General features: G+C 41.0%; 1 protein-coding gene across 2 annotated transcripts; it reads left to right on the plus strand.

Annotated features, from left to right (window-relative positions):
* The first annotated feature begins 815 nt into the window (after positions 1-815).
* pecam1 (platelet/endothelial cell adhesion molecule 1) lies at positions 816-10,804 on the plus strand. 2 transcript variants are annotated; one of them, XM_039825862.1, is made up of 15 exons: positions 816-1,013; positions 1,129-1,152; positions 2,782-3,075; positions 4,272-4,568; positions 4,661-4,921; positions 5,035-5,310; positions 5,469-5,759; positions 5,842-6,123; positions 6,725-6,863; positions 6,995-7,062; positions 7,228-7,281; positions 8,252-8,344; positions 8,437-8,493; positions 9,099-9,121; positions 10,437-10,804. In XM_039825862.1, exons 1-15 carry the CDS (start codon positions 956-958, stop codon positions 10,602-10,604), a joined length of 2,385 nt encoding a protein of 794 aa, XP_039681796.1. In that variant the 5' UTR covers positions 816-955; the 3' UTR covers positions 10,605-10,804. The 2 variants fall into 2 exon arrangements, with proteins under 2 accessions (XP_039681796.1, XP_039681795.1); XM_039825861.1 differs by having other exon boundaries at positions 817-1,013; positions 10,434-10,804.
* The last annotated feature ends 4,755 nt before the right edge of the window (positions 10,805-15,559 follow it).

The following is a 15,559-nucleotide window of genomic DNA, read 5'->3' on the forward strand; positions in this document are numbered from 1 at the left end:
GTTTCTCCCCAAGTTGCCCAAACAGTTGGTCATATATAAATCATCTCCACACGCTATGCAGTTCTAAGATCTTAGTTTGTATCATATAAATGATTCAGTAGCTCCATCATAGTTTCATCTCACAGTTTTAACAAGAGCACTGGAGGAGAAGGGATTGGGTGTAAACACTGACTGTTTTGATATATTTCATTTGAGATTGGATCACGAGTCAGTAGGTATTGCTTCAATACAGCAAAGAAACAGTGTATGACATTAACTATTTAAGAGGTGAGATTGTGGGCTGAGCAAAGTGGAGTGCGGCCGTTAGGTTCTTGCATAATTCCTGATGTGTTTGTTGTTTTGTAGTCAAGTCAATTTATTTATAGAGCACATTTAAAACCAACCTAGGCTGAACAAAGTGCTGTACAAAGTTATATTATGTTATAAAAACAAAGGAGGACAATCAAAATATAGACACAATGAACATCATACAAACAACACACTTCTACACAAATGTTGTAGTCTCTCTGGAGAACAACAGTCTCTTATATGACCAAATGGAGTTATAGCATATCTCAAAATGGTTTGTCGTCCATAATAAACTGTTGAATTATGTAATAAACTATGAAATATTATAAGAAACTCCCTTACCAGGTCCCTGCTATGGCTATTTTGCATTATTGTTGAGTTTCTCACACTCAAATAAAAACACAGTAAATGCTAGATTCCTGAGGAAGTAACATTCATTTCCTGGTCTGTCAAGCAGCACAAGGAGTGTGTATGATAAGACAAGGAACACCCCCTCACCACCATCACCACCACTCCTGCCGGACACACCACAAGTTTGTCCTCCACACGCTCCACCTCTCCCTTCTTACAGCCCTCCCCGTCCTTCTAACTGCCCTTCTGGCCTCTGTCTCGCCGGCCCTCTGCAGCTGTATTTTCACCTAACAGCAGTGAACCACCATCACTCAAGATGGACTCCAGACCCCCCAACCTGCCGCTGCTGCTTCTCACCTGCCTCCTACACTACTGTAAGGACCCACCGTTGTGCTCCTTCAAGGATAAAGGATGTTCCTTCAGTTAAACCTAATCTGATCCTCACTTCTGTTCTTTTCTTTCTTTTCCTCTGCTTTTCTCCAAACACAGGGCAGTGTGCCAGAGGACAGTCATGTAAGTAGTGCATTATACCGTATATTTGATTCTTGTTTAATAATTGGTCCAGAGGGTTGTAGTTTCTCCAGCGTTGAGACAGTTTTGGGTTATCTACTCCTTGCTGTATTAGGCAAGAAAGATATTTTTACCTCTCACAGTTATTTTTTGCATGAAATGGGCATTGTATCATGCACTCCTGGCCTCCTTGATATTTTCAAGTCTTAAGTGAGGTTCATTGAAGCTATTTTTAATCCTCTCAGGGGAAGCTGGGTAATCTTTCAAATCAGCATGAGTTTGAATGAACCTCCCAAATTTTGAATAGCTTTCAGACAACATGTATTTGAATTAAAATGCTGATTTCTTTTTGTTTTCGTCTCGTGTCAGTGTTTATCTGGAGCTCGTAGTTAGGTAGCTATAAAAAGGCAGTCAGCATCTTAAAGGAATAATTCAACAAATTGGGAAAAACACACTTCTTGCCGAGAGTTAGATTTATACCACTCTCATGTACCACACTCAATATAAGACTACAGCCAGCAGGCGGTTAGCTTAGCTTAGCTTAGCTTAGCTTAGCTTAGCGTGAAGACTGGAAAAAAGGGGGAAACATCTAGCTAAGGTCAAGGTAACAAAATCCACCTCTAAAGCTCACAAATAAACCTGAACTCTTGTTGTCAGTAACCAGCTGAAAGAAATATTCTTGTACATAAAAGCCAGTAAAATTGTTTATAATAATATCAGTTTTATACATTGTTTTTACACAGATTAAACAAAAGAGAGCTGACGTGTTAGTTGGTGAGCTTTAGAGGTGCAAGTAGGGAGATTTTGTTATCTTTTTGGACAGAACCAGACTACCTGTTTCCCTCTGTTTCCAGTGCTTCTTTGTGCTAAGCTAAGCTAACCAGCTGCTGGATGTAGCTTCATATTTAGACATTATTGAGAAATTAGCGTACAGTGCATGAGGGTGGTATCAATCTTCTCATCTAACTCTCGGAAAGAAAGAGGATAAGTGTATTTCCAATAATGTTGAACTACTTTAAAATTGCATGTATAGTTTGACAAAATAATTTGAATTCAACTCTCCAGCTTTTTTTCCAGAGCTTTAAATGAACTTTCTCTACATATTTCTACAGTGGCTGAGTTAGTCATTTACTGCCTCAGTCCCTCCACATCACTGAGCCCAAACTAACAGCAGTGCTTTGAGGATTTGGACTTAAGTGATTGTTTCGTGGCTGTTGAGGCAGGTTACACCATGCTGTTGTGGCTGAGGGAGAGCAGAAGCTGGGATAAATCAACTCAGCTCTCCCGGGGGGGTCGGGGGGCAAAGAGGGTCAGATGCTGTTTGTTGAAGCTTCGTCCTTCCTTCAGCACAGTTACTGTGCAGGAGACTGGAGGCCAGGGAGCACCTTCCTTCACTTCCTTAAGACTTCACCTTTATTGTGGAAAGAATAATACACCCGGACTGTTGTATTGTATAACTGGCTCAGTCACTGATGTTGGTTTTACACAAACAAGACATGCGGTTCTAATTATTTTTTTCTAATGTGTGTGTGTGTGTGTGTGTGTGTGTGTGTGTGTGTGTGTGTGTGTGTGTGTGTGTGTGTGTGTGTGTGTGTGTGTGTGTGTGTGTGTGTGTGACATCTGGACCTCCAGCATACACTATCGATAGCGTTGGCCTTATAATCCGACCCAGCAGCACAGTTCAGAGCGGGACACCGGTGACCCTACGATGCCAAGTCAAAGTCAGTCATGACAACATCCCTCACCTGAATCATACCTTCCAGCTCACACTGGACGACATTCCAGTCCACTCCTCTTCCACTGAAGAAGACACAGTCGTATACGAACTTAACCCGGCCAGGGCAGCTGACTCTGGGAGTTATGAGTGTCGTGTCACAGTCAAGGACAAGAGCAAAGCAAGCTCCAGCCAAAAACTCTACGTCACAGGTAGAGCTATGTATTGGTACAATAGATTTTAAAAACCAATGTTGATTTGTTTACAATTGGTTAGATTGTTTTGTTGTTATTGCTGCTTTTGTCTGACAAGGGCGGTACGACATGAACAATTTGATAATATACCTGAAATTCTTCCATATATCAGCACATTTTTGGGGAAAAAATCAACACAAAGTAGTTGGACAAAACTAGAGATGTTCCGATACCAGTATCGGTATCGGCTCCGATACTGCCTAAAACGCTGGTATTGGTGTCGGGAAGTACTGGAGTTTATGCACCGATCTGATACCATGCAATAAAGCCCTAAAGAAAATCTACGTTAAAGTAGTTTATTTATGTTCTTTTTCCGTTATAACTGACTGATCTGGATAATAAAAGAAAGTTCTACGGTATTCATTGTTTGAGAGTTAAACCTGAGCCAGACAGACAACAAAGATAGAAATAATATCACATCCATACAGGGATAGTAGTATACAATTGTTAAAACATAATAAAATATATGACACACTTGCATCGGATCGGTACTCAGTATCGGCCGGTACGCAAGTTCAGGTATCGGAATTGGTATCGGGAAGAAAAAAATGGTATCGGGCCATCTCTAGACAAAACCAGTGTTTCTTTTCCAATTGATAAATCATTCACATTACTGCCAGCCAGTTTACACAGCATGAGTTGTAGACTGATTTCCTGCCTTCTGCAGTATAAATACTGTAAGCATTTTCAGACACCTACAACTTTTCTTGAGTTAAATATCAATCATATTGAATATTCTGGCTGCGTTATTGTTTTTGTAAATGTTATTCCATGAAAAATTGCACAATTCTTAAAATACTTCTAAACATAAACATATTGTGGATGCTGTAAAAAAAAAAAAGAAGTGAGTTTTGTATTTTCTTTCTTTTATTTTATTGCATAAGAAAAAAAGTATTTTGACTTAAAGCAAACTTTGGTAAAATATTATCAGGAATATAAATATACAACCTTTTTTAGTTAATAGGCTAAAACACACAAAATCCATGGGTATGGCACTTTAAATCCTCAATGTTTGTTGTAATTTGAGAAAGTTCTTCACACACTATATATCCAGGCAGATCATATAATATGTAGTATTATATCTGAACAAACAACATCAGTATGTAGAGTAATGGCTTTACTTCCCACTGTCCTATTGTTTTTCCTCTCCTCAGGCCTGCAGACCCCAACTCTGTATTTGAATAAGACTGAACTCTATGAGAGTGAGGAATTCACAGCCACCTGCAGTGCTCTGGAGGAGAAAGGATCCCTCATCTTCCGGTTTTACCAGAGACTTAGGAATGGAGACTTTGAGAAGATAAAGCAGCCAGCGCCCAGTGGGAACTCGTTAGAGACCACACTGGTCCTGAGGAGGATTGCAGACCACTACCTGTACTGTGACTATGAGGTTAATTTGGTTTCTGGGGCCAGACGCTCCAACCGCAGCAACGAGATTACAGTCATAGTCAAAGGTGATTAGTTAAAGAGCTGTCATGGCTCCAAGAAAATATCAGATCGCTTAAAGGGGCTTGTGTGATTGACTCTTCTGAATTGTGTCTTGCAGGACTCTACATTTCACCGGTCATGAATGTGCTGCCCTCCCCCGAAGTCTTTGAGGGTGATATAATAGAAGTGGTCTGTAAAGTGGTGAGACCACCGAAGAACATTGAAGTATTCCTGACGAGGAACAGGAGGATCCTCAAGCAAGCCACAGTCGGCCTCATTCATCGATTCACTGCACAGGAAGGCGACTCTGGGGAGCTTGTGTGCAAGGCAGAGTGGGGCAATGTGCAGAAAGAAACCTATCAAACAATCAAAGTCAAAGGCAAGCACTGGAGAACTCTTTGTTACAAAATGTCTAAAATTACATTAAGTACCCCCTCATCATCAGTTGAAAGCCTTGTATAATGCTTGATTTTTGCTGTCCCGCTTCCACAGAGCTGTTTTCAAAGCCACAGCTGACTGTGAATCCCATAGACATATTTATGGGAGACCGCTTCGAACTGACCTGCTCTGTCTTAATTTATGTTCCTGAGAAGATCAGCAATGAAAGCATACAGTTCTCCATCTACAAAGATAACATCAAACTCAACAGTGAAGAGACATACAACACTACGGCACACCCCTCTAAAAATGGCAACTACACCTGTAAAGCCCTGGCTGCTACACACAAAGTTGTAAAAGAAAGCCAAACAGTTGTTGTTAAGGCAAAAGGTGAGTCATCAAATGCACAAAATTAAGCATGCTGACATTAGCACATCTAAATACAGCCTCACAGAGTTTCTAGCATGGCTGTCGACTCTCGTTTATCCGTGTCTGTCTTGTTTATTTTTCTGTCGCACTGACTAACTGGCTAATCATCTTATCCCCAGTTCCTGTTTCAAAACCCATGTTGAGTGTGGTGGGGGGAACACTGTTGTTGGGAAAGAGCTTCCAGCTGCTCTGTCACAGTGACAATGGCACTCTGCCCATCACCTATACCCTGTTCAACCCTCACATGCCGACTGAGAGCAGGGTGGTAAGCAAGCAGGGGGAACAAGCCATTTTTAACTGCTCAGCCATCTACAGGTTTTCAGACTCAAATAACTTTCTGTGCCACGCAAAAAACAGTGAAAACAAGCCTCCCATGACAGGATCAGGGCTGCTACTCTCAACCATCATAGGTGCGTTGGATGACGACTCATTCAAACAAATTGATGTTAACATGGTGAACTGCAGGTCTAACATGTGTTTTACTCCATGCAGAGCCCGTGTCAAAACCAGTGTTGACCATGCTCCACGGCATGGGGGACGTCTCCGAGGGGAAGGACCTGACTCTCGTCTGCTCTGTTCAGAGAGGCACTCTTCCCATCACCTTCACCTGGTACCACACTGAGACGGAGGGCGCTCTCGCCACCCAGACCTCCATGAAACTGGAAGGATCCTACAACATCAGCAATGTCAGAAGAGAGCACCGAGGGGGCTACTACTGTCTGAGCACCAACCAGGCCAACGAAACCAAACAGAGCCTCACTTTCATGATCGGAGGTGTGTTTTTATCTTCAGTAGATGATGGTCATGGGTGCGATTCTTGTGCGTCGATCTTTGTGAGGGCCAATTAGGGTTTTAGAGAGTTAGGATGTCTTTTGAGACCATCTGTGTGATAAAGTCTAAAAATATCTTTTGATTTGAGTTTGAAAATTTCCTCAGCTTTTTTGTAAACATGAAATATAATGGGTTTTGTGCTGTTGGAAATAAGTAAAAGTGCTACACCATAAGGGTACACAGATTGTTTTTTGACTCAGCATTTCTAAGACACACTAACAGACCAACTTTAAATAATTGAGCCAATGAGTTTGAAGTATAGACACTGTGGCAATTATTACATAAAGTTATTAATAAAATAATACATATTTAGAAAATGTAAAGTAAGTGCTGGTATTTGCATTCATTCACATGGCATCCAGCCACCACTCTCATATCTATGAGGAGCGCAGGTGTGAACACTTGCATGATCAGGAAATGAAAGTATAATACATGTTTACCCAGAAGTGAAAGACACTACACTAAGCAGAAATTCTGTGTTTTTAAATCTAATTATAATATGATTCATACCCATCCATATATTTCATTCAAATGTATTCTGCAGTGAAGATGGCTGGCTGGAAGAAAGGTCTTATCGGTATTATTGTCTTCTTCATCCTGCTCATACTGGCAATGAGCCTCATTTTGGCCTTTAAAAGACGTCTCCTTTTATATAAGAGGAAAAGAACTGGCGAGCTGTCAGTGTAAGTAACATTGCTCATATTCGTATCTACCATCAGTGTTTTGGAGGTGAAGAATGTGATTAACAAGAGTAGTTAGTAATGCAGTTTCCTGTTTTAAAAAGCTGATTGTGTTTGTGTCCACCTCTTCGTAGGAAGTCAGCCAGCACCAAAGTGGAGCGGCTAAGCCTCACCCAGGCCGAGGTCAATCAGGCTGCCAATGGTAAAGTCTTTCATGCTCACACAAATACTGAGCCGCAAACTGTACTTAAGAGCAAAATACGAAATTCATTTTAAAAATGTTTTCTTTGTTTACTGTTTTAGCATGAGAGTGTTGGTATATACTGTTTCAACAACCACCATTGTTGCTGCTTTTGTCTCTGTGTAGTCACTCCAGGCATGATAGGAAAGAGTGTTTGGAGTGAACATGCATCAGGCTCTGGTGAGTGTGTCGACAGTTTTTACTGTTTTTTAATGAATCCCATGAAAAGAGCAAATCTAACAATGTGTTAGTCTGTCCTTCAACAATTTCTGGCATTCTTTGTCTATCTGTGATTCTCAGCCCTGAACCTGCTGGTTGCTACTGAAGATGTAAATTAAAAATTAAAAAAAATAGTACATTGTTCCATTTAAAAAGTAAAAAGTGATTTCATGTAGCAGCTTGTCACTGTAGTTTTTAGCAAAAGGTACTCAAAGGGGAATAGATAATGTATTTGTTGGGGACTATTTTTCGGCTGTGGATTAATACACATTTGGTGCACTAGTGAGTATTTACAGCTGCAGGACAATGTATGTGGGATTAACTCAAAGGAGCATGTCACTCAGTTCAGCAGTGTGGCTCATTGGTGTGCTTTTAATAGTGGACGACATTTAAGCTACTGTATATTTGACTTTGGCCAAGCAGACAAGAAAGACAAATATAGAGGGACATTCTAAAACGCTTAACATGAAAAAGCTTAACGTGGTTTAATGTACCTAAAAGACGATCAATCATCACCAAATTTCTCTTGGCCATATCTTGTGATGAACACTTAAGCCTGTCAAAAAAACTAAACCGAAATCCAATGAATATAGAAGTTATCTCACGTTGTTTTCTTCTTCATTGGCGCCTATGGCAAGGAAAAAGCTTAACGTGGTTTAATGTACCTAAACAACGATCAATCATCACCATCACGTTAAGCTTTTTCACATTAAGCGTTCATGACAAGATAAGGCCATGAGAAATTTGGTAATCACTGATCGTTGTTTAGGCACATTAAATGACGTTAAGCTTTTTAGAATGTCCCAAATATAGATTATCAAAAGTGTTATCCTTTAAATGTTACCTAATTTGCCCGATATACTCTTTGATTTAAATATTTTATAAAAATGCTATGAAGTTTAACTACAGCTTGCTACTCATCATACTGCAGATTCTGAGGACCAAAATAGTGTGACCGCTCCAGAAAATCCGCCAGAAACTCAATACACTGAGGTGCAGACCAGAGAGGCAGATCCTAACAGAGGTGAGCCTGCCTCTGAATTTGAATATTATTAGTATAATCTTTCTGAATTTAAAAACACTGTCTGAAATACTTGTGTATTTTGTTGTTGACAGCACTGGTGAAAAAGGGCACGGACACGGTGTACAGCGAAGTGCGGAACTCCAAGCAAGGTATGACTAACATCCTGCTCTTCATTCATGTCCCGCTTACGTTGATGTGGTGAGAGAAATCAAGCTGCTTGCTGACTTTTAAAAAAGAAAAAGCGCCAGGAAACAGGATCAGCTCCAACTTTAAACATATGTATTGTTATTGAAAGAATGTCCCATTAAAACAGAAGGCCCAGTCCCCAGGTGTCCACTTCCTGCTTTCGTCAAAGAGAGCTTCCTGTTCTAACAATCAGAGCCAAACAGTGTGTACATCCGTTAGCAGCACGCTCCATTGTTTCATACTCATGGGGGAAACTCGTCCATTGTTCAGTCATAGGCTCCTAATAACTCCTAACGCTTTAAATGTCAGCTGTAGTGATACTATCAATGATGCACAGAAGTACAAGTAAACACAATAGGCATGCTTTTTGCTCTATGTGCTCTAAGAAGAGACTTGCTTGTAGATAAAGACTGTGTATTAGCACATACATATTAGTGTAAATGTGTGCAACACGATAAGCTCCCAGTTTTCAGGGATGTGGGCGCTGTTCATGGGAGCGCTCCTGATGACTATACAAGCCCTCCTTCCTTTTGTTTCCTGAACTTGTCCTTTGGCTTTGTTTGTGCAGGTGTTCCAGAGCAGGCTGATGGTGTAAGTAGAAACACACCCACACACACGTACAGTGCATCCACACACTACAAAAAGGCAGACACACACTCATAAATCTGTGATGTCTTTGCTCAGAGAGACCTCTCACTGACGGACACAGTGCAATAAACGGAAACCCCGTGGAGTTTGTAGACAGGCAACTGAAAGTATCGTATTCCAAGTAAAACACTCGCTTCATTTTACTTTTGAAAATTTGTGATCATTTACAAATAATTATGTAGGTGTCCCACAAAGAACTATGCAATTTGGCACTAATTGTGTTCAATTGTTATACTCCAGTTTATTAATTCCAGTTAATTAACCTTAGTAAACCTCAGTCAGTAGGTCAACTGAACATTCAGAAATGTGTCTACAGAAATTAATCTACAGGCAAACATACTATACAGTTCAACATGTACGAATGATTCCTATGATAGAAAAATGATTATACATTTTGACTTGTGTTTTTTTACTTGCTTACTCAACTTACTAAGCAAAATAGAATAATACAACTTTTTTCAAAACTGTCTTGTTTTAGCCATGCTAACAGCATTTCTCTAGGGATGGCAATGTTGATTGTTCCACCATGTTGGTCCAAATTGAAATATTTCAACGAGTTTTCAATGGATTACCATTAAATTTTGTAAAGACATTAATGGTCCCAAGAGGTTGAAGCCCATTGACTTTGGGCATCCTCTGACTTTTTCTCTATAGTGCCACCATTGACATTTGTGTTTCCAGTGAAATTTTCTTTGAAACTATGGTTTGCCATTAAATTTGGCACACACATTAATGTCCACCTCAGGATAAATTGTGAAAACTTTGGTGATACCTTAACTGTTCATTTTCTCATCAGGTCAAAATTTCAAATTTCTGCCCAATACTTGGTTGGTTTGTGACTAAGTAAACCTATGTCATTTTTTTATTTTGGGGGGCATTTCTGCCTTTATTAGACTGGAAAGCTGAGATATGAAAGGGGAGAGAGAGGGGGGAAGTAAAATAAAGTCTTACCCAACACTATGAGCTATATATTTTGCTTTGACCTTAAAATATCAGTGCAAGACAGATCTGAAACTGTAACTGTTCTTGTTTATCTGCATATTCTCACTACTCTGTTCATTTCTGCTTAAAACGAATGAGTTGACATACAATGTACAAATACATACATTACAGGCAGTCGGTCTGCCATGCCGATCGATATAGTCCTGAATGTCATGCAGTAATCTTTCAGACGGTATCAGTTTTATAGTTAGTGATCCAGCCCCTATTGTTTCTTCACATAAACCTCATATTTCATGGTTTTGTCACTTCTCAGCAGGGGTCAGTGGAGTATGCACAGCTGAATCATGATTCAGATCACCACAGTGACCACGGTAACCATGCTGACCACAGCGTCCAGGATGACTACATAGATGACATTGACGATGTTCACATCAACACTGCAGACCAGGGGGAATGCAAACATGACCCAATGCCCGACTGTTAACTGACCAAGAAGAATATTTATTCCCTTATTTATCCGGCTCGTTAATGCAGCTGGAATGTTTTGCTCTAAAAGACCTTAAACCGCTCTAAGCATTCATGTACTTTTTGTATTTTTGTAACACTTTGCAAGGAACATCCCACGTTGTAAATTCACTTGCTTTGTCGTTTGAAGGGCGAATAAAATGTGTTTGTTAAGTGAAATGTTTCTTCTTTCTTCTCTGGTAGTTATTCTTGCCAAGACACAGAAAGAGGATGTGTGTTGTGTCCGCAAAGGAAAAGACATTCAAGTCTATATCCTTCCACTGGTGGCAGTGGTGACAGAATCTGAAAAGAAAGACAGGTCTTTGAAGTGAGCAGAGTAGTGATACTACTACCTCTTCAGTGACAGAGGCTGGGACTGCATTCATCAGCTGTGTGAGAAGCAGTGCTTTCTGTTTAAACCACCAGAGGACCGACTTCAGGCAGCGCTGCATGGAAACTCAGTGCCATCTGGCTGTGATCTCTCTCACTGCGAGGAGGGCTTTCACTGTGTTGTCATAGCATCAGTTTCATCACATATATCAGTTTCATTTTCCATTATCTAAGCTTTAATTGAATGCTATAACATGAACTTATACAAGGTCTCCACCAGATATACACCAGGTATTTTTAAAAGGAAATTAAAGAACTATCTTTTCACGTAATCTGGTTTTTAATTTAGAGTAATGAGAGTAATCAGGAGTTCCCTTCTCACACATGTAGCACACAACAGTCCATATCAGACGCATTCTCACTTACTGGAAATACCATGTGGTTTAGGTGAGGACTATCACAAGATGGTCATTTAGAAGGATTTCACAGTAAATCATTGTTATGTACTCTGAAAATTCTCTGACCTTTTTCAAAGACCTGTGGATGTCAAAAGTGACATACTGACATTTTGCACGTACAAGGTCTTTACCTGTCAGCAGGTAGCAACTGGGGCTAGTAGAGCAAATGACAAAGGTGCTGCACTGGACCTGAATAGGAGGGCATTCTTTGGGTTCACTCAGTTCACGCCAACTGCTGTCAACAGTCTGGATTATGAGGATCTACGTTTTGACAAGAAGCTGTTAGGAACACTGCACAGCAGATCAAATCCACGTGGGAGTCTGTAACACCTGACACCAGCGCTAACACCGACAGCCTGCCACCGACTCACACGCTTTAGACTCCATTCTTAGCACAGATGAACGTATACACTCTTTATCTTCATTATCTGCCTGCCTGGAGTTTGTTCATATGTATGTGTGTGTGTGTGTGTGTGGGGGGGGGCTTGTTTAACTATATTCGTGGGGTCCAAAGACCGGCAGTCCAGTATACTTGTGGGGTCCCGACAGCTTTGTGGGGCCAAAATGTTGGACCCCACAAGTTTAAAGGGCTGTTTGAGGGTTAAGACTTGGTTGTAGGATTAGGGTTAGAATTAGGTTATGGTTAGGGTTAAGGTTAGGGTTAAGGTTAGGCATTTAGTTGTGATGGTTAAGGTTAGGGTAAGGGGCTAGGGAATGCATTATGTCAATGGTGGGTCCCCACAAAGATAGTGCCACAAACCTGTGTGTGTGTGTGTGTGTGTGTGTGTGTGTGTGTGTGTGTGTGTGTGTGTGTGTGTGTGTGTGTGTGTGTGTGTGTGTGTGTGTGTGTGTGTGTGTGTGTGTGTATGTGTGTGTGTTATTCCAGTTGACAGAGCTGTCTGATCTCTCCAACTCGGAGTTCTGTTCACCGCTGCAGTTGTGCTAAGTCACTTCACGAATGTGGCACCAGGGTGTGGTACAATATTATCAGAGGTTTGCACCATTCCCTCAGGCGCCCCCCCAAAAAAGCTCTCACATGCAGAATGATACGTGTGCTTCTTGGCCTCTGTGGGCTTCTTCTATCTATGAATGGATACAGCTTCAGCTCTGAGGTGCCAAAATGAAAACTCACCCCTGCTCTGAGGACGGGACCGCATCTCAGTCAACTCATGGTTAATTAATCACATTACTTAACCAGGAGGCCAGCCTTGACAGGAAGGGAACAGCACATTCTGAGCACCAGAGATCCAGCAGAAAGGAACTGATACTGTGTAACATAAGTAACTTACATTATCAGAGTTTTTAAAAATAGTTGGAGTTGGATAATAACACAGTGGGCAGAGAAAAACCTAGCCTGAACTTGCTATAGTTTTATTTCTGGATGCATTTGACCAAAAGACAAAACCACAAAGTCATATAACACCCGTTTTAACCAGAATGTTTTAAAACTGTGTGTGAGACTGCCAGGGAAGTAGAGAGTGCTTTGAGTGGATTCTCGTTTCAGACACCGAACACTTTGCCCAAGGATGGTGCTGTTCTGCCTTTAGATCATAACTGTCTGTCAGGGGGGGGAAGATGGGGGATTTACTACTGTTCCCAAAGCTACGATGTGTGAGGTCATGTACAGACCTTTAGGGTTCCTATTACAAGGAGGCACCCACCCCCAGGGAAATACTGTAACGATCATTGCCAAATGTGTGGTGACTGAGGAAAGGGGCTCGGTTCTGTACATACATATGGTAAGAGTGATCGCTCTGACAGGCCTAGCAGAGTCCTCCGTCCCCGCTTTATTACCTCACGTCCGCTGTTCGTGTCTCCGCCACGTAACCTGATCCAGCTCCTCCTGTATCTGGAGCACGACTCCTGCCATTGGCTGCTGTGCTAAAATTAGCAATATTGACCCCTGTGAAATGCGTTCTGGTAAAATCTTGTCTTTGACTTGGCCTTATGGGGCCAGTGCTGTTTGTGGTCTTCAGATGCAGCAGTGAGGTCATTGTGTCCACCTCATCTGTCTTGCTCCTGCAAATGAACTTTTATATTAGAGAGATGTTCTTAGCCATCCTGTAACTGACATACATTTTATATATTTTACATAATCATTCTATATATTTCTTTCATACACTATATTGTTCACATATGCTATACTACTACTCTTGTAATCAAGGTGCAGTTGCAGTAGTTGTAATAGCAGCAGTATATTCCACATCACTGTATGTAGGGCTGTGTTCATGAAGAATATTGACTTTACAGGACAGTTTGTGATGGCACCACATAGATTTAAAGCAAAGACATAAAAATCTATCTCTATCTGCATCAAGTGATTTGTCGCCCCTTGTAACTCAACTCAAGTTGTGCACTTCTGAATTCCATCATTTCCTAATAACTGTAAAGACAGAAAATAACAAATGATGAAGACAAACGAGTTAAGAAGTGTTGAATTCAATGTTTCATTATAGACATTTTAAAATCATATTTAATAATAGTATGATGGGTATATTTGAGGAAAATAATAAAAATGTGAGGATTTTCACAATGTGCTAGAGAATATTTGCTTTAAACTGTGAACTGCTCGATACATTATGCAAACTATGCCCTCAAGTCAATGTCAAGCCTTGCAGCTAACTTGCAATAAAAATTAATTGGGAGTCCATGGAGTCATTTATCAAAAGGATGGCATTTCATGTCTCATTTGTTTTCCTACATACCACTACAGGAGGCTCATTAAAGAGTCGTGCTGGGACGTTAGGAATGAGTGCCTGCAATAGTGCGCTGTGTAGGTTTGTGTCTGTCTAAAACCTATTAAATAGATATTACTGAAGAACAGTAATTATTTATGCAAGTTATAGGTGTTTATATAATAAATTTGACACAGCAGTTTTCCTGGTGGGAAAATGGTGGAAGTAAAAATCAAATAAGTAAAGCCTTGAACCTGGCATAACTTCGGGTGTATCTTCACTTTATACTATAATGTATAATAATAATAATAATTATTATTATTATTATTATAATTATTATTATTATTTATTTATAAAGCGCCTTTCATGAAACCCAAGGACACTTTACAGAATTACTGTTGCTAAGCTAAAGGAGGTTGTAAGCTGTAGTAAACAGGTGGTGTTTCAGGAGTTTTTAAAAAAATCTCCAGGGATGTAGCATTTCGGATATCTGCAGGGAGGGTGTTCCAGAGGGACGGTACTGAAGGTACAGAGTCTGTTGTGGGGAATGGAGAGCAGGCCAGCGTCTGAGGACCGCAGGTTTCGGGGTGGAGTGTATGGCTGGAGGAGGTCGGAGAGGTACTGTGGGGTCAGGGGCATGGAGGGATTTGTAGGTAAGAAGGAGGATTTTATATGTGATGCGGGACTTAATTGGGAGCCAGTGAAGGTGGATGAAGGTTGGGGTGATGTGCTGCCTGGTCTTGGTGTGGGTGAGGACCCTGATGGTAGAGTTTTGGACATACTGGAGCCTGTCTTGCTGGGGAGCCCCAGACAGGACTCCATTGCAATAGTCCAAACAGGAGGTTATGAAAGCATGAAAGAGGGTTTCTGCCACAGAGTCAGAGAGTGATGGCTGGAGTCTGGAGATGTTTTTGAGATGAAAAAAGGCTGATTTGGTGATGGATTTGATGTGACTATGGAAAGAGAGGGTGGAGTCCAGGATTACACTGAGGTGATAAGTAAACTATTACTCTAATCTGCAATATAACAGTGCATACAGTATATTTTGTATTCTTGTCATTGAAAAGCAGCCACATGTCACTGTGCTGTATCAAGGCTGCAGGCTAAAGGCAGCTCAGGCATGTCTTTGTGTGAAAGAGTGATACTCCGTTGTCCTGCTTAGTAAAGGTTGGATTTAGTAAGTACACCTGCTCGATGTCCTCCATATTTAATTGCATAAGCTCTTCACAGATCCATCCAGGACATTCATTCATCATAACCTTGTGCAGCCTGCTCAGAGCACACAGCGGCAGCGAAGGTTCACGTCCTCTTCTTCACCAAACACACACACACACACATTGTGCAATCGAGCATCAACACATTAGGCACACATATGCAGAAACTTCAGCCCCTGAACTCCTTTTCCATGGATGCAGGCTTCAGCTAAGGTAACCCTATCCTCACACAAACAGTCTGCCAGCCTCGGTGCTACA

Source organism: Perca fluviatilis, chromosome 15, assembly GCF_010015445.1.
Source record: "Perca fluviatilis chromosome 15, GENO_Pfluv_1.0, whole genome shotgun sequence".
NCBI classification, from domain to species: Eukaryota; Metazoa; Chordata; class Actinopteri; order Perciformes; family Percidae; genus Perca; species Perca fluviatilis.